This window comes from Bos grunniens, chromosome 3, assembly GCF_055505025.1.
Source record: "Bos grunniens cultivar Pamir isolate PY7600 chromosome 3, Bosgru_T2T1.0, whole genome shotgun sequence".
Lineage (NCBI taxonomy): Eukaryota > Metazoa > Chordata > Mammalia > Artiodactyla > Bovidae > Bos > Bos grunniens.
In genome coordinates this window covers 61,878,238-61,905,285 of record NC_141167.1, presented here as the reverse complement: position 1 = coordinate 61,905,285, position 27,048 = coordinate 61,878,238, and the positions used below count along the sequence as shown (strand labels likewise).

Below are 27,048 nucleotides of genomic sequence, written 5' to 3'. Positions count from 1 at the left end.
GGTTTTGGGTACACAACAGTGAATTACTGAAAAAGGATCCAAAGGTCACAATGGGCCTCAGTAGGAAAGAGTACCTAGTGAACTGTGGGTTTGACAGATTTCTTGGTTGTGCTTTCTTATCACAATTATAAGGATTCTCTTGGTTTATCAAACTGTTTTTACAACAAGCCTGTCTTTAACTATCTGAAAAATAAACTTTTATGTCTGTAAGGTTGATAAGGTGTTTGAACTACTTTAAATTGTTGTGGAAATTCAAAGAACATGGCTGGCTCAGGAGAGATTGGTGACTCACAAGCTGCATTTATGGGTAATCACTTCAGATGGTAATGAACTTAAAATGAACTTTTTTTTTCTTCTCTCCTATACTGAATTAAGTTCTTTATTAGACAGACACTAGATAAAAACTAAGAAGAAAGGATTGGACGACATACTCCCTGAAATCCCTTCTGGCACTGACATTTCATGGTTCTTATGAGTTTAGAAAATATTAGTGTATTCATAGACGGACTATACCAGCAGAACAAGAAACATCTGCCCTAAGTGCGTGGCATACGTTTCCATGGGTGAAACATGCAGTGGCTGAGCCTCCTTTGCTTAGTTCCACCCTACTATTTCTCCTGAAAGCTCCTCTGAAGGTCAATTTCAAGCATCAGGTAATAAGCTACAACTGAAACATAAAAGAGCAAACTTTCTCACAACAGAAAGTTTTTATTTCTTAAAGTAAAATAAACGTTTATCCACCAAATGAAATGGACAAGAAGAGATAAATATAATTTCTGGTCAGCACCTTGGCTTCTTCACAATCGTTTCTAGAAAAATGAGAGGTAAGAGGCGCCAGAAGCCAAACCTGTGAAGATCCCCTTTTCTCTGGCGAACCAGCGCCCTCGCTGCCCGCCGCCCGGCTCCTCTCGGTCGATTACAGAGACCTCGCGCCCTCCTTCTGCCTCGGGGGTCTGTCGGTGGGAAGCCATCTGCGGAAGGGCCGCCCGTTGGACAAAAACGGGTCATTTAGGGACGCGTCCCTAAGGGGACAAGGTGGCAGCGACTCAAGCCCATACTTCTAGCTCCTACGCCTCAGTGAGGCTCTCCCTTCCCTTTCCTCCATCTCTGCCGCCAACTCCGCCAGGGACACTGGAACCGCCTCGATGGCCCGCCACCATGACTGTTACAAAGTCTCTCAACAACTGACTTCCCTCACCGATCCTCTTCGGAGTCCCTTTCGGGTCTCGCAGGATAACTACGATCTCTTTCCTTACCTCTCCCAACTCTGCTCTCGGGAGAGGGAGGACGGAGAGGAGGGCGTCCGTTCCAGTCGGCGTCCCGTAGCTGCCGCGCCCACCGTCCGCTCCGCCCCTTCTAGCTCCCAACTCTCCCCTCACCCTCGGAGGCTCGCGCTCCCTTTCGGGTGTGGAGCCAAAACGGCGGGCGAAGGAGAGCGCGCATGCGCGTTGAGGGTGGAGCCGCTGGGTAAAGGACCGGAAACTTAAGAGACAAAGTTCCGAGCGTCACCCCCAGCCCCGCCGACTGGCCCAGCGGACCCACCGCAGACCTGCCGACGGCCCGCGGATCTGCCATCCTTTCGAGTGCGCCATGTCTGGTTCATCCAGCGTCGCGGCTATGAAAAAAGTGGTTCAACAGCTCCGGCTGGAGGCCGGGCTCAATCGGGTGAAGGTGAGCGGGGGCGGGTGGCCGAGGGGGAGGGGAAGGCGGGGAGGTGGCGGGGAGGTGGCGGGTGGGATACTGCAGGCGAGCTGACGCGGCGGCCGCGACTCGCCCCTGGGAAGGACGCCGGCTCCGCGGCCGCGATCTCGGCCAGCTTTAGAGCAGTAGCGGCACGGGTCGGCGCTGTGGTTTGGGGGGCCGGTTAATGCACCCTTACGCCCCAAGACGGTTTAAGGAGGGCTGGCCCTGGGTTGAGCGGCCGCTTTCCTCATTCCGGCCCTCGTCCCTGTCTCTCTCCCTCCCTCGGCAGTGACTCCGCGGCAGGGCTCCCCAAGAGCTGCGCCTCCGCCAGCGCCCTTCCCGGCCCTTGCGACCGTTTCCCCCGTTTCTTGGTCACCGGACGGAGTTTTATCCGCCTTTTGATTCAGAACAGAAGTATTTTTTCATGTCAGAATTTTCCCCAATCCACTCCCTTTAGTAGTCGAGTTTTACTTCCAGCTCCACTTATTCACCGAACACACACTTGAAAACGAATTCTTGCATAACTTTAATTGTAGGTTAAAGAAGCCTGTTTTGGAAACGTTTACAGTGTCTAAGATTACCACTGGTGCCCTGCGCAACCTCGGACAAAGCGTGCATTTCATATCTGTTTTGCACTTTGCTGTGATCTGACCTTGGGCATATCTCCTGGTCTGCATACTCGAAAAAGTAATTAGGGTGGACCAGTGTTATTTATTTTGGCGTCTGGTTAGTAGCATTGACCTTGTCCTGGGGTTTTTACTTTGGGGAAAAAGTCGTGTGTGTGTGTGTTGATATGACAAGCTGACGTTAAGTGCTATTCAAGTTTCTTGATTTTTTAAATCCTGCGTGGATTGGCTTCTTTCTGGTGCACTCAGTTTACATGTGAAACACTGTAATTAGAAAAGAAACAGGGAAGAATATAAACCATGCACTCTGTTGAAAGAAACAGCCAGTTTCCAAGATGATTTGATTCTTTACTCATCACACTAGTTTTTACTTCCCCCTGAAGTGTTTTGTGTTGTAAGACGCTCTCCCTTTACCTATTTCCTTATGTAGAAATGCCAGGAACCTAGTTTACCCAGTTGTGGTCATCGCTGGAGGGAAGGGAAATTCCCATCAGTCTTGGGATGGGATTCCCCTCCCTTCCTGTCCTTAAAGTGCTATAAACTCCATTGCTGTGTTGAATCCATTTCTCTAATTTCCAGATTCTTACCTCATCCCAGTGATTAATGGTGAGCCTTGCCTGGATTTAACTCTGAAATCATTGTTATTATTCAGGTGTGCCTTCATCTTAGGTTGGAGTGGCCCAAGAAAGGAAAAAAATGGGAAGGGCCACAAAAAAAAGGCTTATTGAAAGCAGAAGTGTTAAGTAGGGGTATTTAGTTCCAGTCTCCAAAGAAAATGAGTGTACTCTGAGGGCTTTACCTTAAAAACCCTAGCCCCTGGAATAACTCTCCAGCGAGGTGCCTTCCTCCAGTACGAAAGGTTTTGGTTGGAATCATTAAAGCCATCACCAGGGTTTGGTTATAGAAATCTCAAGTCTAAATGCCAGGGCTGTGTGTAGCAAGGAGGAAAGCACCTCACCTTGGAGGAATTTAAATGAACTTTTTTTTGGACATGTTGCAAAATGTGGTGAGTTAGATTTCATTTTGTGCTTCTGTTTTACCCATGACTTTTATAGATGCTTTTGTAGTGACATTTTACTTTTGAATTAGCACGAGTTTATTTTTAAAAAGCCTTTGTTTGAGTAGTTGATAGAAATTATGACAAATGCTTGACAAACTTCCCCAGGTTGGTGACCATACACTTTGTTCCCAACCCAGGGCAGTTTTTAGAGTGAAAGAGGGCACTGATAATTATGCCAGGATTATAGGGTTTCAGCCTCTCTGATGGTTATTATTAGAGTGCCTTAGGACCTAGCAGTTTGTTTGAGTTTTAAGCCTTCGTCTCCACTCTTCCCATTGATTGGAATTCTCGCTGGTTATTTTCTCACTGCTGGTTCCTTGGCTGGATCTCTTTTCACTGAGATCTCAATTTAAATGTCACCTCCTTGAAAACACTTTGCCACAGGTCCTGATCTAACAAACTATTTTTTTTTTCTGCAGATCATCTTGTCTCTCTTCATCTGAACTGTTAGCTCTGTAACAGGGACCTGGTTATTCTTACATATTCTCAGGGCCTAGAATTATATTTGGCACATAGAAGTGACGAGAAGTTTTTAAGTTGGAGTCTGCCTACATTTTTGGCAGAAAATTAACAGATTCTTTATCATGTTTATGCTCAGTCACGTCCTTAGCGTAAACTCACAACCCTTTGTGACCCTATGGGCTACAGCCCACAAGACTCCTCTGTCCATGGGATTTTCCCAGCAAGAATACTGAGTGGGTTGCCATGCCCTTCTCCAGGGAATCTTTCCAGACTCAGGGATCAAACCCACATCTCTTATATATCTCCTGCATTGACATGCGGGTTCTTTACCGCTGAGCCACAGGGGAAGCGCAGTAGATTCTTCACTGCTGGTTAATGTGAATGAATGAAACCATGTTTTAAGATAGTGAAAAATGATACCACCCTTCCCCCACTGGAGCTACACCCTTGAGGGGGAGCAGGGTGCCCATTTCTTGTAGTACTTGGAACCCTAAACTACTTACACAGTTGCTAAATAAATTCATCAAACTCTTTATCCTGGGCTGGTGTAGAAACCAAACATATAAGTAGATTCCAAGAAGAGTTTAGATTCATCTCATGGTGATGGATCTGTTTACCAGAAGCTGTCATCTGCAGAAATTGTTTGTATAGAGAGCACTTGTGATGCCCTTAGCTCCCTTTCAGAGGCTAAATATTACCCAGCCAGATTGGACACCTGTTCTTATCCTTCTTGTGGATAGTTAAAACAGAATACAATAAAGGATTGCCTTCCCCATCTTCCTAAACCACAATTCAAGAGTTAGGATACTATAAATGAGGCATCCTTTAGTCATTCATGTTATATATCTGAACTATTCAGTTTATTGTTTTGGTGTCCTGCACCACTCCTTAACAGAATATATACAAATAGTAGATGTTGAAGTTGGTATAAAGTTGTTTTAACTGTGAAACCACAGAAGTTCTGTAAGTCATGTTTGAATGGTTTTGTATATATATGAATTTATTAAGTCACATTTAAGGCAAACAGTTTCTTAAAGGCAGGCTGCTCAATAAAGTTCTTAAACTGAAGTTTGCTAATAATCAGCCTTTGAGTCACATGTCACTGAGCAGAAACTGTCATTGTCCAATTTTATAACATAGAACAGCTGATGGTATGCAATACCAAGACACTTACAGCATTTTCTCAGTATACTGCTTTCAAGATAGAGTGATAGTTTACTAGCATTTTAATTTATCTTTATCCTATAATATCCTGTGTACTGCTTTTAATAAAAAAAATTTTGAGTACCTTCATGGTTACACTAGAACATCCTGTTTATTAGTAAACTAGCAAGATGTGCTATGCTTTGCAGATAAAACGGAGTTGTACTGTTTGTGCTTGTTTTATTTACATGGAGTGTTTTGACTGTATATGACTGTATATCAAACATATGTGTATGTTGACAGTATATGACTGTTGATGAGCTTCCTGGTGGCTCAGTGGCAGAGAATCCACTTGCCAAGCAGGAGATGCAGGTTTGATCCCTGGGTCGGGAAGATCCCTTGGAGAAGGAAATGGCAACCCAGTCCAATATTCTTGCCTGGACATGGACAGAGGAGCCTGGTGGGCTACAGTTGATGGGGTCGCAAAAGTCAGACATGATTTAGTCAGACACAATTTAGCCACCAAACAACAGTACGACTGTTGATCTTCAATTAGTGTATATATTTTTTAAGTGTTTATTGGAAGATATTTTTATTAAAGATTTGAGAAACTTAAATTAAAACATTGTCATCACCTCCTACCCTTTTCCCCCACTGCTTGTTATATACAGGTTTCCCAGGCAGCTGCAGATTTGAAACAGTTCTGTCTGCAGAATGCTCAACATGACCCTCTGCTGACTGGAGTATCTTCAAGTACAAATCCCTTCAGGCCCCAGAAAGTCTGTTCCTTTTTGTAGTAAGACGAATCTTGACAAGGTAAGTTTCCTTAAATTAAAACAACAAAATTAGTAGGGATAACTAGTCAGGTTTCTTTCTTTGTAGCACTTTATAAGTTGAGCAGGGTCTTAGCATACTTTTGTTTTGCACTTGGATTTTCCAGTCTTTTTTGTTTTGTGAAGATAGATGAAATTCGCTGATTTAGTAGTCATGAAGACTAGTTGTTTCTATTTTATCAGAGGGTTAAGTAGAGAATTTAATAACCATAAGAGGATATAGGGGTTCCTAGAAAATTTCACTATTGTGATAAGCCATGTTACCCTTTATAGTATTGCCTAATGGTGTACTTTGGTATTCCCAAATACTAATTTTTTTGTACCTAGAAAATATTAAGACATTTAAAGAAATCTACTGTGTTCATGGTGGTGACTTTTAAAATATTGTCATTGGATTTGGATTAATTATGATCTACTAGAATAGCATAGAAAAGAATTGAAGTAGTGAGTGCCAACAGAGGAGATAGCTGCATAAGCTGACATAGTGTAAGCATTTGGAGTTGGGAGACAAAAGGTTTTAACTTTATTCTTTTTAGGTAAAGATTACATGAGAGGGAAATGAAGTATATAAGTTTATGGTGGGAGACAGTGGGTTGGTTTTCAGAGGATTAAGAAAATAAAATTAGGGTGGGTTTAAAGCATACTTCTATATGTTAACCTGTACCTTGCAGAACAGATGCCAATGTGTCCAAAAATGTATAATGTTAATCCACAAGAGAGGTGGCCAGACAACATGGTGTGTGGTTAATTGAAAATGGAATCTAACGGTACTGCCTTCATGAAGTCATAGGACTTTAGTCAGAGCATTTACTTGTTATAAAGACAACTCTGTATATGTTGCACACCCTCTGCAAATATTCTGACTCCTCACAGTGCAGAAGCTGGTTCCTAAAATACCATGTTGCATAGTTGTGCCCTCCCTAATTAAATTTAGTAGACTTGGGAGTCGGAGAAGGCAATGGCACCCCACTCCAGTACTCTTGCCTGGAGAATCCCATGGACGGAGGAGCTTAGTAGGCTGCAGTCCATGGGGTCACAAAGAGTCGGACACGACTGAGCGACTTCACTTTCACTTTTCACTTTGATGCACTGGAGAAGGAAATGGCAACCCACTCCAGTGTTCTTGCCTGGAGAATCCCAGGGATGGGGGAGCCTGGTGGGCTGCTGTCTATGGGGTCGCACAAAGTCGGACACGACTGAAGCGACTTAGCAGCAGCAGCAGCAGACTTGGGAGTGTCCAGGAAGTCTGTATAAGTAAAAACATGTCTCTAGTAGATTGGTTGAATTGGTTAAGGTTCCAAACACAGAGGGAAAAAAAAACACCTTTGAGTTTAAAGAAGTAATTCAACATTCAAGCACCTTCATATTTAATAGTTAAAAAGTTTTTTTGCTTCTGGCAATTTTGAGAAATTCCAATATTGTTATGGTTCCTCTTGTATTTTCTTCATAAGTTTATTTTAATTTAAAATACTGGTAAGTGTGGCTTCTTAACTGGCTGTTCAGTTTCATTTCATAGAATACAGATCAGTGCCTAATTAACTTGACTCTGGTTGGGATAAGAATCCTGATTTCAAAGTAAAATAATGGCTATTAATCCTGGCAGTATAATAAAACCCACAGGTTTATGAATATTATGATTTGAAGCACTTTTGGCTAGGAAAAGTATTTGGATGTAAAAGCATTCCTTCTCAAACTTGAATGTAGCTACAAATCACTGTGTTAAAACAGATTCTAAAACAATAGGTCTGGGATATTATACTGATGTTGGTGGTCCTTGGCACACTGAGTGGCATGGATGCAAAACATCTATATTTAAATCTGTATTTAAGTCTTCACACTGATAACTTTTAAAAATACATGTGTAATTTAAAGCATAGATATTTTAGCAACAAATAGTCCAAAGTATTAAAATAGAAGTTACCATGATTTGCACACCTAGAAATAACCACTGTTAACAGATGTTTCCTTTAAAGACAAAAAAAATAAAAATCATTGAAAAGTGATTATAGTATGTAGTTTTGTTTTTTTTGAAGTTGAATTTTGTTTCATTTAATAGTCTGTAAATTCCCTGGTGGTCTGGTGCTTAGGCTTTGGTGCTCTCATTTAATAGTTTTTGTAAATGAGATTTTTCTGTGGTTGTACCATAACTTAAATTATACTTCATCAAATATTGAGGTTTCCAAATTTGAGGCTACACTGAGGTGAACATCTTGGTACCTATAAGTATACTCTACCCATTTCTTTAAAATAAACTTCTGGAAGTAAAGTTATTCAGTAAGAAATGACATTTAAAATTTAATAACCTTGAAAATATTGCCAAATTAAACTTTGCTCTTCCACCTGGAGCTTAAGAGTACTTCTGGCTGGGCCCCTGCCAAACAGATCTCAGATTGTTTGCTACTATTTCCTGCCTATCTCGGTTTTGTAATTTGCAAAACTTGAGGTTAAACATTTTCACCACTGATTCTGTTTATGCTTCTTATAAAACTTTTTGTAATGAAGTAACAGAAAATTTTAAATCAGTATAAAAAACCAATTATCTACTGTCTGAACTAAATGGTTTACCTTGTTAGTTCTAAGCTGTGCAGCTTATGGGATCTTAGTTCCTCAGCCAGGGAGTGAACCTGGTCCCTTGGTAGTGAAAGACCAGAGTCCTAACTATTGGACCACAAGGGAATTCCCAACCTTTAATGTTTATAAAGAAGTAAAAGATACTTTTTCTACCTTTCCATATAAATAACCTACTCTGGCATTGTTATGCCTGTGTATTTATTGTTTTATAGTTCTAAAACCCAGCTGTTATTTTTTAAGGAATAATTATTAGTGCATTATTTTTGAGATTTGTGTTAATCCACAGATTGTTTAGTCATTTTAATTGTTGTATTCCATCATGTTTATAAACCTTAGTTTATTTATTCATTGTCCTATTGAGTTGCATTTAGGCTATTTGCAGTTCTTTGCTATTAAAACACTGCTGCTGCTGCTGCGTCGCTTCAATCATGTCCAACTCTGTGTGACCCCATAGACGGCAGCCCACCAGGTTCCTGTCCCTGGGATTCTCCAGGCAAAATACTGGAGTAGGTTGCCACTTCCTTCTCCTGCTATAGTCAATATGTGTGTGTATATTTTTGTGTATAGATTTATGTGGGTATATAGAAGTGACTGCATCTTGCTGTTTTCAGTTGTTGCTCATTTTCTAGAGGTATTCAGATACCTCCCATCGTAAGAGATTTTTATATTAACCTTTTTAAAAATTAGAATCCCCAGAGTGTTTTTTTTTTTTCATGTATTGGTAAGTTACTCTTTAGGTCCTTTCATTCAGGCATGTTCTATCCGGTTTCTCATTTCCTATCCACTGCTCCCCCCTACCCCACCAAAAAAACCCAACTGGGATGTCTTTTTTTTTTTTTTTAAGGAAAAAAAAAAAAACAGGCTCAGTTTAATTGAAAGCACTTTATAAGTTGACATTCAAATAAATACCCTAAAAGTGATGTACTGTAAGATGTACTGGTACTCATAAAAAAAAAGCTATTGTTCTTATGATACTTTACCCTAATTCCCTTTTTCCCTTTTTCCTTTTCAGGTTTTCCAAACCACATTTCATAAACCAGTGAATATTCAAAGGAAAGCTAAATTTGAAGCCTGTACAAAAGCCTCTCTGTAACGTGCCATACTATACAAACTTCTACTTTTGTCAGTCCTTAATGTCTACCTCTCTGAATATTCATAATTTTCTGTTTCACAAGGGTAATTATTTTATATACACTGATGGCAACATGCAATAAAATACTTAGTATAAAAGTTTTATGTATTAATTTGTTTTGAACACTTAAAAAATGAAAATTTCCCCATCATACTTTTAAGTGGTTAAATTTTTAGTGTTCTAACCATTCATCTCATAACTTTATGCCATGTATTTACAAGATTACTAGAGAATTAAAGACTGCAAAGTTATTTTTTTAAGGTCAGGAGAAGGCTGCTAATAATACTAGTTTCTGTTCATGAGTTATTTACATGGTTAACTTTTTAATAAACTCCTTTGTTGGGTGTTACTTCATATTAGGTGGCTCTCCTAATAAGGATAGTAAAGACTAGACATAATTCCATTTTAAGATGTGAGAAAAATTTCAGAGCCTGAGTTAATTCCTGAATGGAGCCCTAGAGTACAATGTAATGAGGTAAAGAAGTACTAAGGAAAAAAGGAACCAAAAAAGTAAGCATCAGTAATTTGTAACTTTTGTTCTTAAGTCCTTAGGAAGCCATCTTGCTTTAAAACTTTTTATCCTTCTTGAAAGGCTTAAAGAAATTAAAACATCTTAGACACCTGGCCCAAAATATGTGTTTTCAGGAAACAGAATTGAAACTATGAATACTAGTCTGATAGAAAACCAGTAGGTTAGGTTACACAGTATCTACCAAAGCACTGTATTTCTCAGCAGCCCACATGTTCCATGAAAGTACAAATGGGAATGTTAGTTTGAATCTTGATTCCAGTTTATTCACAGTTACCTAAAAATAAGAGAATTAGATTTTAGGAAACTTACAAACTCTTAACAAAATGACCTTTTTATTTGCTACATAAATAGTGGTAATTCATGGCACTTGATACTTTGTTCAGATATGAAAGACCGTTTATAAAATCAGTAACTGCCATTTTGAGAAGTCTTGTTTCATAAACTCCAGGCCTGTTCAGCACAGTTTAATACCATCCTCTCAGTCCTTTATAAATGGAATTTTCTTCTACTTGTATCCATTTCCCGGGGCTGGGGAGGGGGAAAAAAAAAGTTAACATTCATAGGTAATAGTGCAAAACATTCTTGGTTTGTCTCTGAGACTGAATTTAAATCTTCAGGTCTGTGTGTGCATATATATATAATTTTAAAGTCAGGCCTATGTATTTTTAAAGTACCATTTTCATTTATGATTTAAAATGATCTCCAAACTTCTCTGTAGCAATAATTCTCAAGCATGCAGCAGAATCATTATAACAGGTTTATAAACAGACTGCTGGCCCACTCCCCAAGCTAGTGATTGAGCAGGTCTATGGCCCAACAGTTTGCCTTTGTAACAAGTTCTTAGGTGATGGTACTGGTCCACCTTTCAAACCACTGATCTTTAGGGATGTTTTAGGTGAACAAAGATTAATCTCTAGACCAGAATGCTATATCAGAGATTAGTTTTAACTCATGGGAATAAATGCACAAGCATAATTTAAGGTATAAATACTCAAAACTTAAAGTGCATGGTTTTATTCTCATTCCATCCTTTTTAAAATTGCCTAAATGGCTTTTCATAGAGTAAGCACATACCTTATGGACCCATTCATATTCTCCATATTTAGAATCAAAGGTTCCTTTCTGAAGAGATCTTAATTTTAAGGTAAAACGTGGTCCAAGTTCCTGAATTCCCACTTTCTTTTCGCTCTTGAATATGTATCTTAAAGAAAAAGAGTTAAGGAAGTCAGTCTGAATGAACCCAACTATTCTTCTTTAATATGTCAGTTTTAATTTCTCATCTACAGTACTTGTCAGAATACATTGGGAAACAGGTTTATATAGCAAACGTGTTTCATAATTGAAGTCAAAGTCCAAGGAGTTAAAGCACTTTACTCACCTGTGAAATCTGAAGAAGATATAATCCCGTTGATTGTGGAATGTGGCAACCTGCCTTCCAATAAACTGAGGATTATGGGGAAAGAGAGATGCAAACATACGTCCAATAGAATGACCCAGTCGTGTTGTAAAATTGTTCAAAATTATTTCTGGTATGTGTTCTGTTGGGTCTTTGCCTCTTCTCTAGAAAAATGATGAAAAGTCACAAGAAAGTAGCAAAAATACATCTCATTGCAGTTTGAAGTTTTAGAATTTACATGACATTGAAACATTTTAGTTATCTTAGTGACAAATTACATAGATAGCCTCTCTGATCTGGGAAGATCCCACATGCCGTGGAGTGGCTAAGCCCATGCGCAATTACAGAGCCTGTGCTCTAGAGCCCTTGAGTCACAACTACTTAAGCCTGCGTGCCTAGAGCCCATGCTGCACAAGGAGAGAAGCCACTGCAAGAAGCCAGTGCACCACAACCAGAGAAGCTCCCACTCACCACACAGCATTACAAAACCAAGCAGCCCCACCCCCAAATTAAATCAATTAATCTACAGATTACAGCATATACTAATCATACTGTGAGGAGACCGGTGCCAGTCAAGGAATGCATAAAACTCACCTTAATTTCTTTACGCAAACGAACACTGCTCATTTTAAAGTGAGCAGTTGGGCCATTGGGCAGGTGACTCAGAATTAATCCATCTGTTCAAAAAGCTAAGGACACACTGAACTCTGTAATCTAAACTTTAAGCTGTTTAAATAGTCCTTTGTATGCCCGAAGGCTCCTAAAATCTGTAGGTAATTCACCTATCAGGTGAATAAGTGGGTGCATGTATTCCTTTGACTTGATTTTCACACCATACCCAAAACTCAAAAGACATAAATCAACCCGAATCTTTCAGAAAGACAGATTATGTTAAGCACTGAAGTAAACGAAAAGAGCTAAAATCCACTACTATAATACAGGAATAAGGATAAGATTCTAGCATAACTGTAGCACCACAAATGGAATATAGTCTGTATATACCTTTCATACATTTGTAAGGCCAGGATATGCAGTTTTGAATATCCCCTAAGTCCAGATACATCTTCTGGAAATCAAGGTTATTAGTGTTCTCAAGAGACAAGGTCTTAATTCTTGGGACTACTGTACTACAGTTTAAAATCAACCAATTAATTAACCACTTACCCTACCACAAACAGAATTAGGCTATAAACTGTAAATTACAAATGAAATATAAAATAACTACCTACAATCAAGGCTAGCTGCCCAAGGGCTTTAAAAGTTTGGAATGCAGCTCAAGCCTTTGTAGCACAACTTGATTCTTTCAAATACTTAACCTTAAAAGGAGGTCAGAACTAGACTTACAAGTATCTGCACACAATATAAGTTTTATAAAACAGATGTTGCCATCTTTAAAAGACATCAACATTCTCCCATTCATTTATTAAATTAGAAACTATGGTGGTTATCATCTTCAACTTCTTCCTCTCCCACCACCAGATCCCATTTATTGCTTTTACCTTCATAAATTCCTCACTTCTATAGCTGCCTCTTTTACCCCAGGTGTTACTGTCTTATTTGAGGTCCTTGAGATTTTTCCACCCAGCTTAGGAAAACACTATCCTGCTTGGTCTGACTTCTTTCACCACTTCAAGAACATCTGTCTCCTAATATAGGCTAATCAAGTTGGATTTAGGCCTTGGTTCTGTAAGTAATAAGCTATGGGACTCGGCTGTGCCATTGTATTTGTGGTTTCTCATAGCTTCTTATGTGCTAAGTGAAAAACTAGATGCCTTGATAGTTTTGCCAGCTATAGGTAGTTTGAAACTACTCTCAACAGACTCATCTATAAAAACATCAGCATAGCACTCAAACTGCGGCTCTGCACTACCCTTTTATTAATAACCTATCTCTACATCGTTTCATAACTGGTAGACACCGACAGTCTCTCTAATACACCATAAACATTAATCCTATCGTGTGCTTTTTGCTTATGCTATTTCAAGTATCTACAATATTTTACTCATCAATTAAGGCCTGCTTCAAATGCCATCTCTTTTTACAGTCAAAATTAAGCTGTAAATATTCTCAGCTCTGTTACTATAGCACTTGTCATTTGAGTTACAATTACGCAAATGCCTTTCTTCCCAATGAATCCATTAACTCTAAGATCTACTTCTGACAGATACTATGCCTACTACACAGCAGATTATTAGTAAATATTTGAATACTTCCCTTCGCTTCAAGGTTTGGCTATACTCATGAGGTACAGCCAAAAGTATTTCTATATCATTTGTACTACAAAAAAAAAATCATAAAATCTTAAGGGGATTAAGAGAAGTAGAAGTCATTTAACCTAAATCAAGGCTTGAATCTTTTCTAGAAATTTCCACTAAGTTGTGGTTTGTGTCAAAAGAAAGTACAAAATCCAAATGTATCAATTCCTAAGTACCTGCACTGTACAAAAGGCGTTACTTATGTTATTCCTAATCTCTAACACAAACCATGCCACACAGGACTCATCCCGATTTTCAGTCATGATTTTAGCAATGAAGAGTTTGAGAAGGGTCAGGAAGATTCATTCAAGTGCTACACGGCGTATCTAAACTGGGGTGGGATTATACCTGAGTCCTAGACCTTAGCTGGTAATTTGCAGTCAGAAATACATAGAGGCATTTTGTCACCACTGATGTGAAAGTTACTTTGTTATGACCGACTCAAAGGCCAGGAATGTAAAACACCCTATATAAGCTGCTCTCTACGTCAAACTTCCATTTAGAAATAAGGAAGAGGAAAAAAGTGAAAGTGAGGAAGTACTGCCCCAAACAGAGGAACAAAGGTCTTGAAACCTCATTGCGGGGTGGAGGTGGGGACAACATGTTTTAAAAGGGCAGGGATTACTATCTTCAAAGCAGATCTCTTCTGGAATAGATTAAGTATTCAAGAGACTTTTTTTCTAAACTCACAATCCAGCCAAATTATAAAATGACTGACAATACAAAGCTAGTTCAGTCTTAAAAGTCTCTGAAAGGCAACTGGTACAAGGGGATACTTAGAGAAGGAAATGGCTACCCACTCCAGTATTCTTGCCTGAAAAGTCCCATGGACATAGAAGCCTGATGGGCTACAGTCCATGGGGTCGCAAAGAGTCGGACACGACTGATCAAGTGGATGTCTTTAATTAACTTATACTGAAAACAATAAACACCATAAAAGTTATTTAGATGGAAAAAAATAGATTGTGGACCATTATTTTTTAAAAAGCAGTATTTGTTGATTTTTTTAAAATGTTATCCTGGCAGCATGGAAGTACTATCCCCATTGTTTATAAATCCTTAGTAATTTTAATAATTTTGACATTCAGTTGGCCATCTTTAAAGTTACTGAGTTCACAGGCAATGAGTAAGTAAAACAACATCAATGACAAAAACAAATCTAGGCATCCTTTGTATGATCTCTTATCTCAAAATAGGAAGAAATACCTAGGGTTGAGGTAATACATTCACCTTGGATCTGAGAATCATAGTAAAAGGACAGATTATTCTTGGTATCTGAAATACATAATATGGGCCCAAATACCTACTTCAAAAATGCAATATTGTGACACCACTTCTGGCAACACAAAATCTAGCCATATCAAAATAGTTGCAGATCCCCAACTGGGAGAGCACCTTCATGCCTCTATCTTTTCAGTTATATTTTTGCAATAGGTATTCTTCCTCTGCCTTACCTCATTCACCCATATCCACCTAGACAGGGTTTAGGCGTCTTTTTCTGTCAAGTACTTCTTCCCTAATGTCCCCAGGGCAGATTTTTACCAAAGTTTGTACTGTATACTCTATTTCCCTCTGTAATTGTACTATCTACACAATATTTTTGTTTGTTTACATATCTATTTTATCCTACTAGATTATCAATTCCCTGAAGCTGACTTTCTCTTGTTTATCTTTTACTAACAAATAATGTCTTGCTTATAGCATGTCCTTAACAAATGCTTGCAGAGTGAAAAGGAAAAATCAGTTCAGAGTCTGGAATAGAGATCTATAATTCTCTGGTTGAAAAAATTATGTTCTAAAAGTTTTTCTTATTCTTTTAAATATATCTTAAAAGGGGGTGAAGGGGAGACAAGAAAACGCCTTAAAAAGAACAAAGGATACTTGGTATTTTACGATCTTCATTAATAACAATCAGGTCTGTGAAATCTCTTGAGATGCACTGTGGAATAATTTTTTTCAGAGCCAGTCCTCTTCTGTAATAAACATGCGAATTTGGAATAACTGTAGAGAGCTGTTCACAGAGTCGTACTGTTCTCTATAAAACAAAATAACAAAATCCTCAAAAATGAAAAAGAATAAAAATCTAAGTGGCATATATTTATAAGGAAAGAAGTAATCATTATAGTGTTATTAATAGAGAGCAAGGCTAGGGAAGAATGAAATCCAGTTTCATCCTCCATCAAAGGCTGATCTACCTAAAGCAGTCATTCTCCACTAAGGACAATTTTGTCATCAAGGGATGTTTGGAAATATCTGGAAACATTTTTGGTGGTCATGACTGATGGTAGTGGTAGAAGTTGGCTGCTATGGGTATCTAGTGGATAGAGGCCAGAAATGCTGCTGAACATCCTATAATGAACAGGACAATCTGAACAATAAAAAAATCCAGCCCAAAATGTTTACACAGTGCTGAGGCTGAGAAAGCCTATCATGAAGAATCACACTTGGTGAACCTACATCACATCACCGATATATTTAGCTTATTTACAGACATTACCTAAGGCAATTACTAAAAATTTAACTCTTCTGAACGAAGTTATTTTAAATAACCTATGTAAGAAAATTAAGAATTCAAGAACTATAGTAATTGATATGTTTACCCCATGAGGTCTATCTGATGTAGTGATGAGAATCTTGGGAGAAGTCTGTCTGTTGAAGTAAGAAGCAAATTCATCTGTAGCTTCATCATAAGCAACCTGAAAACAGAAAGAGAGATAACTTTACATCAAACACTACTGGGCCAGCATTTTACAAGCAATTCTAGTAGGATTCTATAACACTGGGTATCTAGCTGACTCGTGATTTAAAGAGGGCCCAGGAAGGTCAGGTTAATGGCAACATGAAGAGGTTGGATAATTTTCTAGATGAAGAATACTAATATAAAACTGGAAAAAAAAAAACTGTCAAAAATAATTTCAAGAAACTGAGATGCATTCATTCTAGAAAAATGGATCCATTTGTGGGCAAGTAACATCAAGAATCTTGCCTAGAGCTATTCCATTTCCCGTATCAACCTGGGTGGTGAAAACAGTAACTTTATCAACTTCAGGACTAATAGTAAGCGAGAACCAGCAATCCTGGATCCAGAGGTGGTAGACCAGAATCGAGGATGGGCAGGTGAACTTGGCTTCGCCAGTCCAAGGTTACAGGCCTAGTTCAGGGTAGGTGTAATTCTGCCAGAAATTTAAATGAGCGCTCTGGAAGTGAAAAAATCGTAGACAAATTGACATAATCTCTCCCCAAATCCTTGACTGACAACTAAGCTACACATAAGAGAGACCTGAGAATCCAGTGCACATGAAAGACAAGGGAAACGTGAGAAAGGCTGCAACTTTGAATGCATTCCTCAATCCACACGCACCGCAGTTGGCAGAGGGTATGTATGTCTTGGGCGCCCAAGGTTTCACAATGCAACCTCTACCCAAATCAGTGGCTGACCATTGAGTCACACAAACACAGGGAAAAATCTCTAGGAAAGAAGGTTAAAAATAACACAAATTAAGCAGTAGTGTAATGCTACTGTCAGAGAGATTCCAGTTTAAGTCCAGACAAGTTACTAAAACAACAACAAAAAAATCAATAACCTGTAAAAGAAAATAAAAATAATCCAGAGTTACTGCAATGTTTTCCAAAAGTGTCCAATTTTCAACCAAGATATTAGATATACAAAGAAACAGAAAAGTATGATGTATAATTAGGAAGAGAAGTCAATAAAAACTGACCGAATGGGTCCAGATGGTGAATTTAGTGACAATTTCAAAGCCGTCATAACAAATATATCCAAGGAATTAAGGAAAAATACAGGCTTTTTTAGCCTGTAAAAATATTGTAAAATAGATCTAAGATGCAGAAAAATCAATAATCTTGAAAACAGATTACTAACGATCCAATCTGAAGGATGGAGAACACAATCATAGCAAAAAGAGCAAAGCTGCAGAAATTTTTAGGATAATGTTAACCATTTCAACAGTGTGTTAAAAGGAAATCCCTCAGGGACAGAAGATGGCAGAAAAAAAAAATTTCAAGAAATAATGGATTAAAAACTTAACTGACAGGTCCAAACTCAACAAACATTAAGTAGAATTAAAAAAAAGAACAATACCTAAACACACCAGTGTCAGACGGTAAAAGCCAAAAAAACCCAGAAAATTTTAATAAATCATGTGCAGGGGAAAAATGTAATGACAAGAAATAGTGAAGGTCAAAATTCAATGGAACAAGTTCAAAGAAAAAAACAGGTCAACCAAGGATTCTATGTCCCACAAAATTAAAAAAAAAAAAAAAAGGCAAAATAAACGCTTTTAAAAAGACAAAAACTGAGATAATTAGATCTCAGACCTGCTATAAAAACAAAGGCTTAAGAAAATCCTGCAAGGTGAAAGAGAACAATACTGGATGACCCAGAGGCAGGAAAGAAGAGGACTGTAAACAGGTAATGCTGAAGGTAAACATGAGACTTTGCAGGCGTGTTTTGTGTGTAAACTCTTTAGATTGTGATAAATCATTCTCCAGAATAGACCTTATGCTAGGACATTTATTCAATTGAAAAGGACTGAAATGAAACAAAATATGTCCCAGACCACGATAAAATTGAATTAGAAATCAGCAGCAGAAATTGGGGAAATCCTCAAATATTTGGAAATTAAACAATATACTTCTTGAAAATTGTAAGCCAAAGAAGAAATCACCAGAGAAAACAGAAAATATCTTCTACAGAATGAAAATGAAAACACCACAAACACACCAAAATGTATGGAAGGTGGTTAAAGCAGTGCTTGGGCGAACACCAGAGTTTTATATGCTTATATTAGAAAGAAAAAATAAAATCAATAATTTAAGCTTCCATCTTAGGAAGCTAGAGCAACTAAAACCCCAAGTGAGTAGAAAGAAAGAAAAAATAAGGATTGGGGGGAGGGGGGCAATGAACTAAAAAAATACAGCAAGCAAGAAGAAATCATCTTTCATTAGAAGAGGTACTCAGATATAGATGATGAAAGAAATGCATCTTAAAACTTGTGGGCTATAGCAAATGTGAATTTTATGACCATAACTGCTCATCATAAAAAGATGAAAATGGAGTTAATCAAATAAACAAAAATAGAATAAACTCAGAGTATAGAAGAAATAATAAAGGTAAGAGGAGATATAAGTGAATTAGAAAACATTTAATAGAGAAATAAAATAGTAACTTGAAAAGAATAACAAAACAGGTATGTCTCTGGTGAAAGCTCAAATAAACAAGTTTAGGAATGAAAATGGTATTACTTCAGTCTCACTCATGAGCATATTCTAAACAATGCATTTAACAAACCAAAACAAAATTTTAAGAAGATAAAACACCTTAACTAAATTGGATTTACCCCATGAATAGAACAGGTTTAACACTAGAAAGTCCATTTCATTTATTAAATTACTGAATAAAGGAGAAAACTGGATATTCATCTCAATATTTTTGCAGAAAAGTGCATAAATTATCTTAATATTTGCAGGAAAGACATCTAACTTTCTAATTCATTCATTAAACAAACAAAGCAGCAAAAAAAAAGAATGGAATTTCCATAACTCATAAGGAAAATCTACCACTAATGACACATGCATTAATGATGATACACTGGAAGTATTCTTTAAAATTACTAACACGGCAGAGAGGATAATACTACTTTTTAAAATTTATTTGACATTATGGTGCAGTTCTAGCAAGCACAAAAGAAATTGTTAATGGTTTGAAAGAAACAAAAACATATTTGCAGAAATGATTACCTAAACATCAAATGAAACCATTCAGAAAAATTATTAGCGAATTCTGATTAAAAGATCATGATTCAAAAATCAATCTCATTTTTGTAAATCAGCAAATCAAATAGTTTTCAGAGAGATGTGATTTATACTAATAAGAAAAAAATATGATACCCAGGAATAGTTCTAACAAGATTTATGTGTATAACTTGTATGAAGAAAACAATGATATTCACTGAAATACATTTTCAGTATTTAAAGGCCCCGTGAAGCAAAATTAGAGGTACCAAGCAAACATTTCATGCTAAGATGGGCACAATAAAAAACAGAAATGGTATGGACCTAACAGATGCAGAAGATATTAAGAAGAGGTGGCAAGAATACACACAAGATCTATACAAAAAAGATTTTCACAACCCAGATAATCACAATGGTGTGGTCACTCACCTAGAGCCAGACATTCTGGAATGCATAGTCAAGCGGGCGTTAGGAAGCATCACTAAGAACAAAACTACTGGAGGTGATGGAATTCCAGTTGAGCTATTTCAAATCCTAAAAGATGATGCTGTGAAAGTGCTGCACTCAATATGTCAGCAAATCTGAAAAACTCAGCATTGGCCACAGGACTGTAAAAGGTCAGTTTTCATTCTAATCCCAAAGAAAGGCAATGCCAAAGAATGCTCAAACTACCTCACAATCGCACTCATCTCATACACTAGCAAAGTGATGCTCAAAATTCTCCAAGCCAGGCTTTAATAGTCCATGGACCACGAACTTCCAGATGTTCAAGCTGGATTTAGAAAAGGCAGAGGAACCAGAGATCAAACTGCCAACATCCACTGGATCATCGAAAAAGTAAGAGAGTTCCAGAAAAACATCTACTTTTGCTTTATTGACTACACCAAAACCTTTGACTGTGTGGATCATGACAAAATGTGGAAAATTCTGAAAGAGATTGGAATACCAGACCACATGACCTGCCTCTTCAGAAATCTGTATGCAGGTTAAGAAGCAACAGTTAGAACTGGACATGGAACAACAGACTGGTTCCAAATAGGAAAAGGAGTACGTCAAGGCTGTATAATGTCACCCAACTTATTTAACTTATATGCAGAATACATCATGAGAAACACTGGGGTGGATGAAGCATAAGCTGGAATCAAGACTGCCAGGAGAAATATCAATAACTTCAGATATGCAGATGACACCACCCTTATGGGAGAAAGTGAAGGAGAACTAAAGAGCTTCTTGATGAAAGTGAGAGAGGAGAGTGAAAAAGCTGGCTTAAAACTCAGCATTCAGAAAATTAAGACCATGGCATCTGGTCCCATCACTTCATGGCAAATAGATGGGCAAACAATGGAAACAGTGGCAGACTCTATTTTGGGAGGCTCCAAAATCACTGCAGATGCTGATGGCAGCAATGAAATTAAAAGATGCTTGCTCCCTGGAAGAAAAGCTATGACCATCCTAGATAGCCTATTAAAAAGCAGACACATTATAGTACTGCCAACAAAGGTCTATCTAGTCAAAGCTATGGTTTTTCTAATAGTCATGTATGGATCTGAGAGTTGGACTATAAAGAAAGCTGAACACTGAAGAATTGATGCTTTTTAACTGTGGTGTTGGAGAAGATTCTTGAGAGTCCCTTGGACAGAAAGGAGATTCAACCAGTCCATCCAAAGGAAAAAAGTCCTGAATATTCACTGGAAGGACTGATGCTGAAGCTAAAACTCCAATACTTTGGTCACCTTATGTGAAGAACTGACTCATCTGAAAAGACCCTGATGCTGGGAAAGACTAAAGGAGGGAGAAGAATGGGACAAGAGAGGATGAGATGGTTGGATGGCATCACAGACTTAATGGACATGAGTTGAGTAAACTCTGGAAGTTAGTGATGGACAGAGAGGCCTGGCATGCTGCGGTCCATGGGGTCGCAAAGAGTCAGACACGACTGAATGAACTGAACTGAAATAAGATATATATACATACATACATACATATATACTAAGACTTCCCTGGTGGTTCAGACGGTAGAGCATCTGCCTACAACGTGGGAGACGCGGGTTCAATCCCTGGGTTGGGGAAAATCTCCTGGAGAAGGAAATGGCAACCCTCTCCAGTGACTCGTGCCAGGAAAATCCCATGGATGGAGGAGCCTGGTAGTCTAGAGTCAATGGGGTCTCAAAGAGTTGGACACAATTGAGCCACTTCACTACCTACCTACGTGCATATATACTATATATATATATATATATATATATAGTGGATATATATACACACACACATATAGGGTTGGACAAGAAGTTTGTTCTGTAAAACATTCCGTTAAGATGACACAGAAAACCCCGCATGAACTTTTTGGCCAACCCAATACTACCTAGATTCTGACACTGATCTGATTTTGTATGATTCATACTTTTATATGGAAGATGAAAGATCCAGGAAGAGAACACTCTTGAAGAGAGGGATTTGAGAACGGGAATGGCAAGGGGCATCTTTCCCTCACAGCTATCAAAACTTACCATGAAGCTAAATAATTAAGAAACTAAAGAACCAATCCAGTGACAAGCTACCAAAAAAAAACACTCAGCACACACGGACAACTAATATATCACACAGCACTAAAATTTACTATGAGAAAGGCTGTACTACTTCAAAAATGGTGCTGGGAAACTGGTTACGTAAGAGGGATAAAGAAGGAAGAGTGGAAGAAAGAAACTGATTTCCTTTCTCACTCTAATAGGAGAAATCCGTTTCTGATAATTAAGTACATGAATGTGTTGTAAAACCTTGACTCTTTCACTGTACTGTTGCAAACTAAAGGGAAAAGTGAAAAATTATCTTGAAACCAGGAGTTTTATATGGACACACATAAAAATAGCATCAGATTACCTTAGCTGTCAAAATGTCTAACAAATACTACACATATCTATAGTAAAAATTTATAAAACAAGGACTGCTTTTCAAATGACATTAAAAAACACTGGAAATGTTATTGATTAAATGACAAGTTTATCTAAGCATAAAATACCTTTTGAGAAAATAAATAATTGACTTTTTCTATAGCATTGTTGGAAAACCCAATTATGAAATGATCTTCAACAAATAATAAGATAACATGCCAGCATTATAGCTAAATCAATCCATTAATACAACTTCACCAGCTAGTACTTTAAACACTGGCATAAGAACAGATAATTTATCAAATGTGATTACCCAAATTTATTTAAGACTTCTAACATTTACCTCTTCATCATTAGGATCTACTATGGTTTCATCATACACTCGCTGGTTGTCAATAGTCTTGGGTACAGGCTTTGGTGGAGCCTAAATAAAAGAAAAAAATGTTAAGTGTGGGAAGCATTTCACATTAATAATTTTGCATTATGCTTGGGGAAGAATAAAAATCTGCAAATAATGCAAAAAGTCAACCTGTTTCTCATTCAGCCCACTGCTACATCAGTCCTAGTAACAATACTGAGTAAGAGGCTTTTTAACTCTCTGAGCACACACATGCACTTACTGGAAGAACTGCTGCCAGGATAAAATGGCTTAAAACCAGGCAAAAGTGGCAGAAAGAGAAAACCGAATTCAAGATGTAATATTATTCACAAAGATGAAAAATATCAAACATAACAGAAAAATTACAAAGGTACATATTTAGGTAGCTTTGTTCGAATACTTTCAGAAAGCTATTCAGAAATATCTAACAAAGGCTACAAATCTGTATCTTTCTGCTGAACTAGTAATTCTAGTTTAGAGAATTTCTGGTAAGGACAGAAAAGGGGAGCAATTTATACAAAGAAATATGTATAATCACTATGGTTAGAGGAAATGAACAGTAAATAGGGCAAATGTCCAACAACAAGATGATGACTACAGCATCGCCAACTGAATGGAATACCGTTAGCATCAGCAATCACACACACTCCGCTTAGATCAAGAAATTGTGTAAATGAAATTCTAAGGAGCAAGAACACAAAACCATAACCATACATGATTAAAACTAATCTAAAATACATGTACACTAACAGAGATGAATATGACCTGACAAACTATTTAGGAATTCTTTATTATTTTAATAAATAAATATTAAGTTTTAAGTAATTTTTTAAAAAGAGGCAGTTCTAGATCATCTATCAATCCAAAAACAAGAATGGTGATATTTTCAAATGGTGATCAGCATATTAATTTGCTGTAACTAACTGATTACTGAATTAAAAAGAGACTAACACTGCTTGATAGGATTTTGCAGGTGAAAACAGTCTTAATATTGGAATTTCTTGTGATTTAATCTAATACCATTCAAGAGAATTCACGAAAAAGTAGTATTTAGTTTGTATACAGTATATGTATATAGTCTGTATTTTTCCGTTCCTCACAAATGCTTATTATTACTTGGTACTCCATCTTAAGTTAAGAGATGGGAGGAAGGGGGGAATTGAACATTTAAAAAATTTTTCAAGTATAAAATGCAACCTAGAACTGTAAATAAAATGAAAATAACTTAGCTGTGCAGTAATGCAGAAGCATTCAATAGTTCTTTTTAAATTTTTCAATAGAAAGATTTCATTTTTTGTCAGTATCACAAAAATAGCTAAATCCTTTCTTGATGCTCTCTTCTTTGCCACAATCCACTCAGGTGTCTCACCTTCCTCCTACTCCCCATTCTCACTCTTCACAGGTTTATACCCTCTGTGTCAGCTCTCATTCTCACACATCCCAACCCTACAACAGAAGAGGCCCTACCATGCCTTTCTTCAGCCTAGCATAATAAAATGCCTTTGCTTCAAGTCTGAAGAACCCCAGTTACAGGCCTATGGTGGGGATCTTCTCCATTCCCAGTCAGGGATAATGTGTCTCTGCCTCTCAAACACATAAAGTAAAACAAGCAAGCTGGAAGTATATACACCATTTTGAAATTTTGAAAACATGCAAAATACCACTACTACTGTATTTACTGTTTATGCACACAAACATAATAAAGGAAACAAAGAAAGTGCATGGGAATAATAAAAAGCAATTTCATGATTTATTGTTCTTTTTTTTGACCCTGCTTCGGGACAAAGGGATTTTAGTTCCCCAATCAATCGAGGATCAAACCCTTGCCTCCTGCAGGGGAAGTGTGGAATCTTAACCACTGGACTGCCAGGGAAGTCCCAATGAGTGGTTGTCTCTGGAGGGGAAAGCAATCAGAAAATACCACATTAGACACTTGAACACTATTTATTAATGCATAATTTCTTGAGTAAAGGATAGAAAGGGGTGTGCTGTATTGTTTTTACATCATTTTAAACATTCAAAATATTTCATAATAAATTTTAAAATAAAGTGATTCAATGTAAATATCAGGGAACATTCCTTAATACAAGATATAAAGCAGAGGACTAAAAATTTTATTTACCTTATCACCAAGAGCCTCTCTCTCTTTTTTAAGTTTTTTCTTAGCTGCCAATTTCTCCTAAAGGATTTTAAAAAAAAAGAACAATATTGAGAAACTACTATTTACATAGCAAACACATAATGAAATTACTAATGCTATGAATATTTAAACTGACCAGTCTTAGAACTGTATTAAAATAAACATCCAGATTTAGATTTTCACACCCAAGTTATTGTAAACCAGATAATCTTGCTCCCTCAAAATAATCTAAATTGACAAATTTGAATATTTAAAATTTCATTAGCTTTATCTTTTACTCTAAAGCCTCAAATAAAGTGAAAGTGCAAAATGTATACTAAACAAGTTAACAAGCTTTTGTTATTTTGCATTCCTAACAAGTTGCAACCTAAAGAAACTTCCGGCTAATCTGGTGGCTTCTCTTGAAAAGAGCTAAAAATAATGATAATGAGAATTTTCACACTGTTTACAATAAATCCATTATTAGCTATTCAAACATTTTATAATCAAAACATTATTTTATTATTCAGAATCTGCAGGATGTACTGTAAATCTGTAACTTCTGGGGACCTCTGAACAGGATGCTTGACACACAATATAAAAAATTTCTTTTCCCTAGCGCCTGTTGATCCTCAATCCACCAGGTCTCCGATTAGAAATTACAGACCCAAGAAATCTAAGACACCCTTGCCCCATACGTGCGCACCAAAATGGATTTTTTGTCCCTTCCAGGTACTCCAATAGCACTTTGTCACCTACGACAAATAAGACACTATGCAGGGCCTTAACAAGTCTAGCAAGAGGCAGCAGGCAAGTAAAAAGAATATTGTGTATGAATTTCCGCGATATGCAATAAGCAACTTGCTTCAAAGCGTAATTTAACCACAAGTAAGCACCGTGACTTTGGGCTTTATCTCTATATGTTTACCTCCTAGATTTGTAGGACAATGCGGGAAAGAGTAAATCCAATTTCTATAAACTTTACAGTCTAACTTCGGTAAGAGCGGCTACAGCAATCAGAGAAGGATCATTTTGGATGTTTGTACTGCCTGTATTGCAGATTTTAGGCATTAACCAACGTTAGGTTGACGAGGTAAATCGGAGACCATGATTTTTGCCTTTTAACTCTGGCGGGTGGGGGCGGGGGGCAGAGAAGCCAGGCAGGAAAGTAATTTTTAATACTAGGAGAGCAAGACTTCTTGCTTTCTTTCGCAACCGAGGACAACAGAGCTGACAAGGAAAGCAATCCTTGCTGCTCAGACGGAAAGCTGAGCCGAGAGTGTGGTAAAAATGAGGGTGCAGGAACCAGGGCAAGGTTGCTTGGCCCCTACCCCTTCCGGATTAATAAGCGCCGCCTGCGACCCGGGCAGGGGTGACCACGCATGTGCATCATCCAGTCCGCCCAACCCCACTGGCTCCAGAGCGACACGGCGCACGCGCCCTGGCGACTACGCCGCCTCATACCTTCCGCTGTTGCTGTTTCCACCGCGTGAACATTAAGTGTCGCCGCTGTTTGTTCTTAATTTCCGAAATGCTAAATCCTGGAGGAAAGGCAGCCGTCTTTGGGGGTTGGACCCCGCTTTCCGTCGTCCCATCCTCACCGACTGCAGCCTCCTGAGATTCTTCAGTAGCGGCTTTGCGTTTCAGGCCTTTCTTTCCGCTGCCGCCGCTCTTATCTCCGGCTTTCGCCATGGTATTTTTGCTCCTTGTGGTCTGTACGGAAACGGAAGTAGCTTCCTCTTCCCACCCCCGTCCTTAAGCTAGTATTTCCGGGGTCGGGAAGTTCTTAAAGGAAAGTGTATGTTTGCTGAGTTTTATCAGTTTAAGGAGGTGCTGAAATTTAGGCTTGAGGAGAGTATACGGAGCTTGCCCAGGCGTGTGAACTGTGAAATGAATTGCTGAAATCCATTATTGACTGTTATCAATGTGAGAGCCCTTCAAACCTAAGTGTTAGTTGCTCAGTCCTGTCGGACTCTTTGCGACCTCATGGACTGTATGTAGCCTGCCAAGCTCCCCTATCCATGGAATTCTACAGGCGAGAATACCGGAGTGGATTGCTATTTCCTTCTCCAGAGGATCTTACCCACCCAGGGATAGAACCTGGGTCTCCTGCATTGCAGGCGGATTCTTTACCACTGAGCCACTATGGCCTAAGTACAAAACAATACAGAATTTACATTCTACTAGAAACTAAAATGATCTCCCAAATAATTAC

General features: G+C 38.1%; 3 protein-coding genes and 1 long non-coding RNA gene across 7 annotated transcripts in view; 2 read left to right on the top strand and 2 right to left on the bottom strand.

Annotated features, from left to right (window-relative positions):
• Positions 1-688: 688 nt before the first annotated feature.
• On the bottom strand, positions 689-1,592 carry LOC147375690 (uncharacterized). Its single transcript, XM_086394050.1, has 3 exons — positions 1,543-1,592; positions 1,257-1,482; positions 689-971 (listed from the first exon to the last, which is right to left on the bottom strand). The coding sequence occupies exons 1-3, from the start codon at positions 1,590-1,592 to the stop codon at positions 810-812; spliced, it is 438 nt and encodes a 145-aa protein (XP_086250176.1). The 3' UTR covers positions 689-809.
• GNG5 (G protein subunit gamma 5) lies at positions 1,517-9,608 on the top strand. The gene is made up of 3 exons (XM_086390805.1): positions 1,517-1,671; positions 5,646-5,790; positions 9,391-9,608. The coding sequence occupies exons 1-2, from the start codon at positions 1,591-1,593 to the stop codon at positions 5,769-5,771; spliced, it is 207 nt and encodes a 68-aa protein (XP_086246931.1). The 5' UTR covers positions 1,517-1,590; the 3' UTR covers positions 5,772-5,790; positions 9,391-9,608.
• A 671-nt stretch (positions 9,609-10,279) lies between these two features.
• On the bottom strand, positions 10,280-26,548 carry RPF1 (ribosome production factor 1 homolog). Of its 2 annotated transcripts, XM_086390804.1 has the most exons (9): positions 26,298-26,548; positions 24,837-24,893; positions 22,679-22,759; positions 16,294-16,389; positions 15,575-15,728; positions 12,033-12,115; positions 11,421-11,602; positions 11,117-11,243; positions 10,280-10,570 (listed from the first exon to the last, which is right to left on the bottom strand). In XM_086390804.1, exons 1-9 carry the CDS (start codon positions 26,523-26,525, stop codon positions 10,529-10,531), a joined length of 1,050 nt encoding a protein of 349 aa, XP_086246930.1. In that variant the 5' UTR covers positions 26,526-26,548; the 3' UTR covers positions 10,280-10,528. The 2 variants fall into 2 exon arrangements, 1 of the variants encoding a protein (XP_086246930.1); XR_015160348.1 differs by lacking the exons at positions 11,421-11,602; positions 12,033-12,115.
• The window catches only part of LOC147375687 (uncharacterized), a 13,309-nt gene continuing 12,513 nt past the window's right edge, over positions 26,253-27,048 (top strand). For all 3 annotated transcript variants that reach the window (XR_015160349.1, XR_015160351.1, XR_015160350.1), the window contains exon 1: positions 26,253-26,526. This is a non-coding gene — a long non-coding RNA (uncharacterized LOC147375687). The remainder of the gene's footprint in view (positions 26,527-27,048) is intronic.

What these genes read in the sequence shown, in the direction of transcription:
- GNG5 (XM_086390805.1), top strand. Translation starts at nt 1,591, where the DNA reads ATGTCTGGTTCATCCAGCGTCGCGGCTATGAAAAAAGTGGTTCAACAG. An exon ending in CCGGGCTCAATCGGGTGAAG is followed by an intron (nt 1,672 to 5,645) that starts GTGAGCGGGGGC and finishes TGTTATATACAG; the next exon opens with GTTTCCCAGGCAGCTGCAGA.
- LOC147375690 (XM_086394050.1), bottom strand. Translation starts at nt 1,592, where the DNA reads ATGGCGCACTCGAAAGGATGGCAGATCCGCGGGCCGTCGGCAGGTCTG. An exon ending in GGGCCGTCGGCAGGTCTGCG is followed by an intron (nt 1,483 to 1,542) that starts GTGGGTCCGCTG and finishes TTGTCTCTTAAG; the next exon opens with TTTCCGGTCCTTTACCCAGC. An exon ending in CGAGAGCAGAGTTGGGAGAG is followed by an intron (nt 972 to 1,256) that starts GTAAGGAAAGAG and finishes GCCCTTCCGCAG; the next exon opens with ATGGCTTCCCACCGACAGAC.
- RPF1 (XM_086390804.1), bottom strand. Translation starts at nt 26,525, where the DNA reads ATGGCGAAAGCCGGAGATAAGAGCGGCGGCAGCGGAAAGAAAGGCCTG. An exon ending in ATCTTCTTCAGATTTCACAG is followed by an intron (nt 11,244 to 11,420) that starts GTGAGTAAAGTG and finishes TTTTTCTTTAAG; the next exon opens with ATACATATTCAAGAGCGAAA. An exon ending in AATATGAATGGGTCCATAAG is followed by an intron (nt 10,571 to 11,116) that starts GTATGTGCTTAC and finishes CCCCCTCCCCAG; the next exon opens with CCCCGGGAAATGGATACAAG.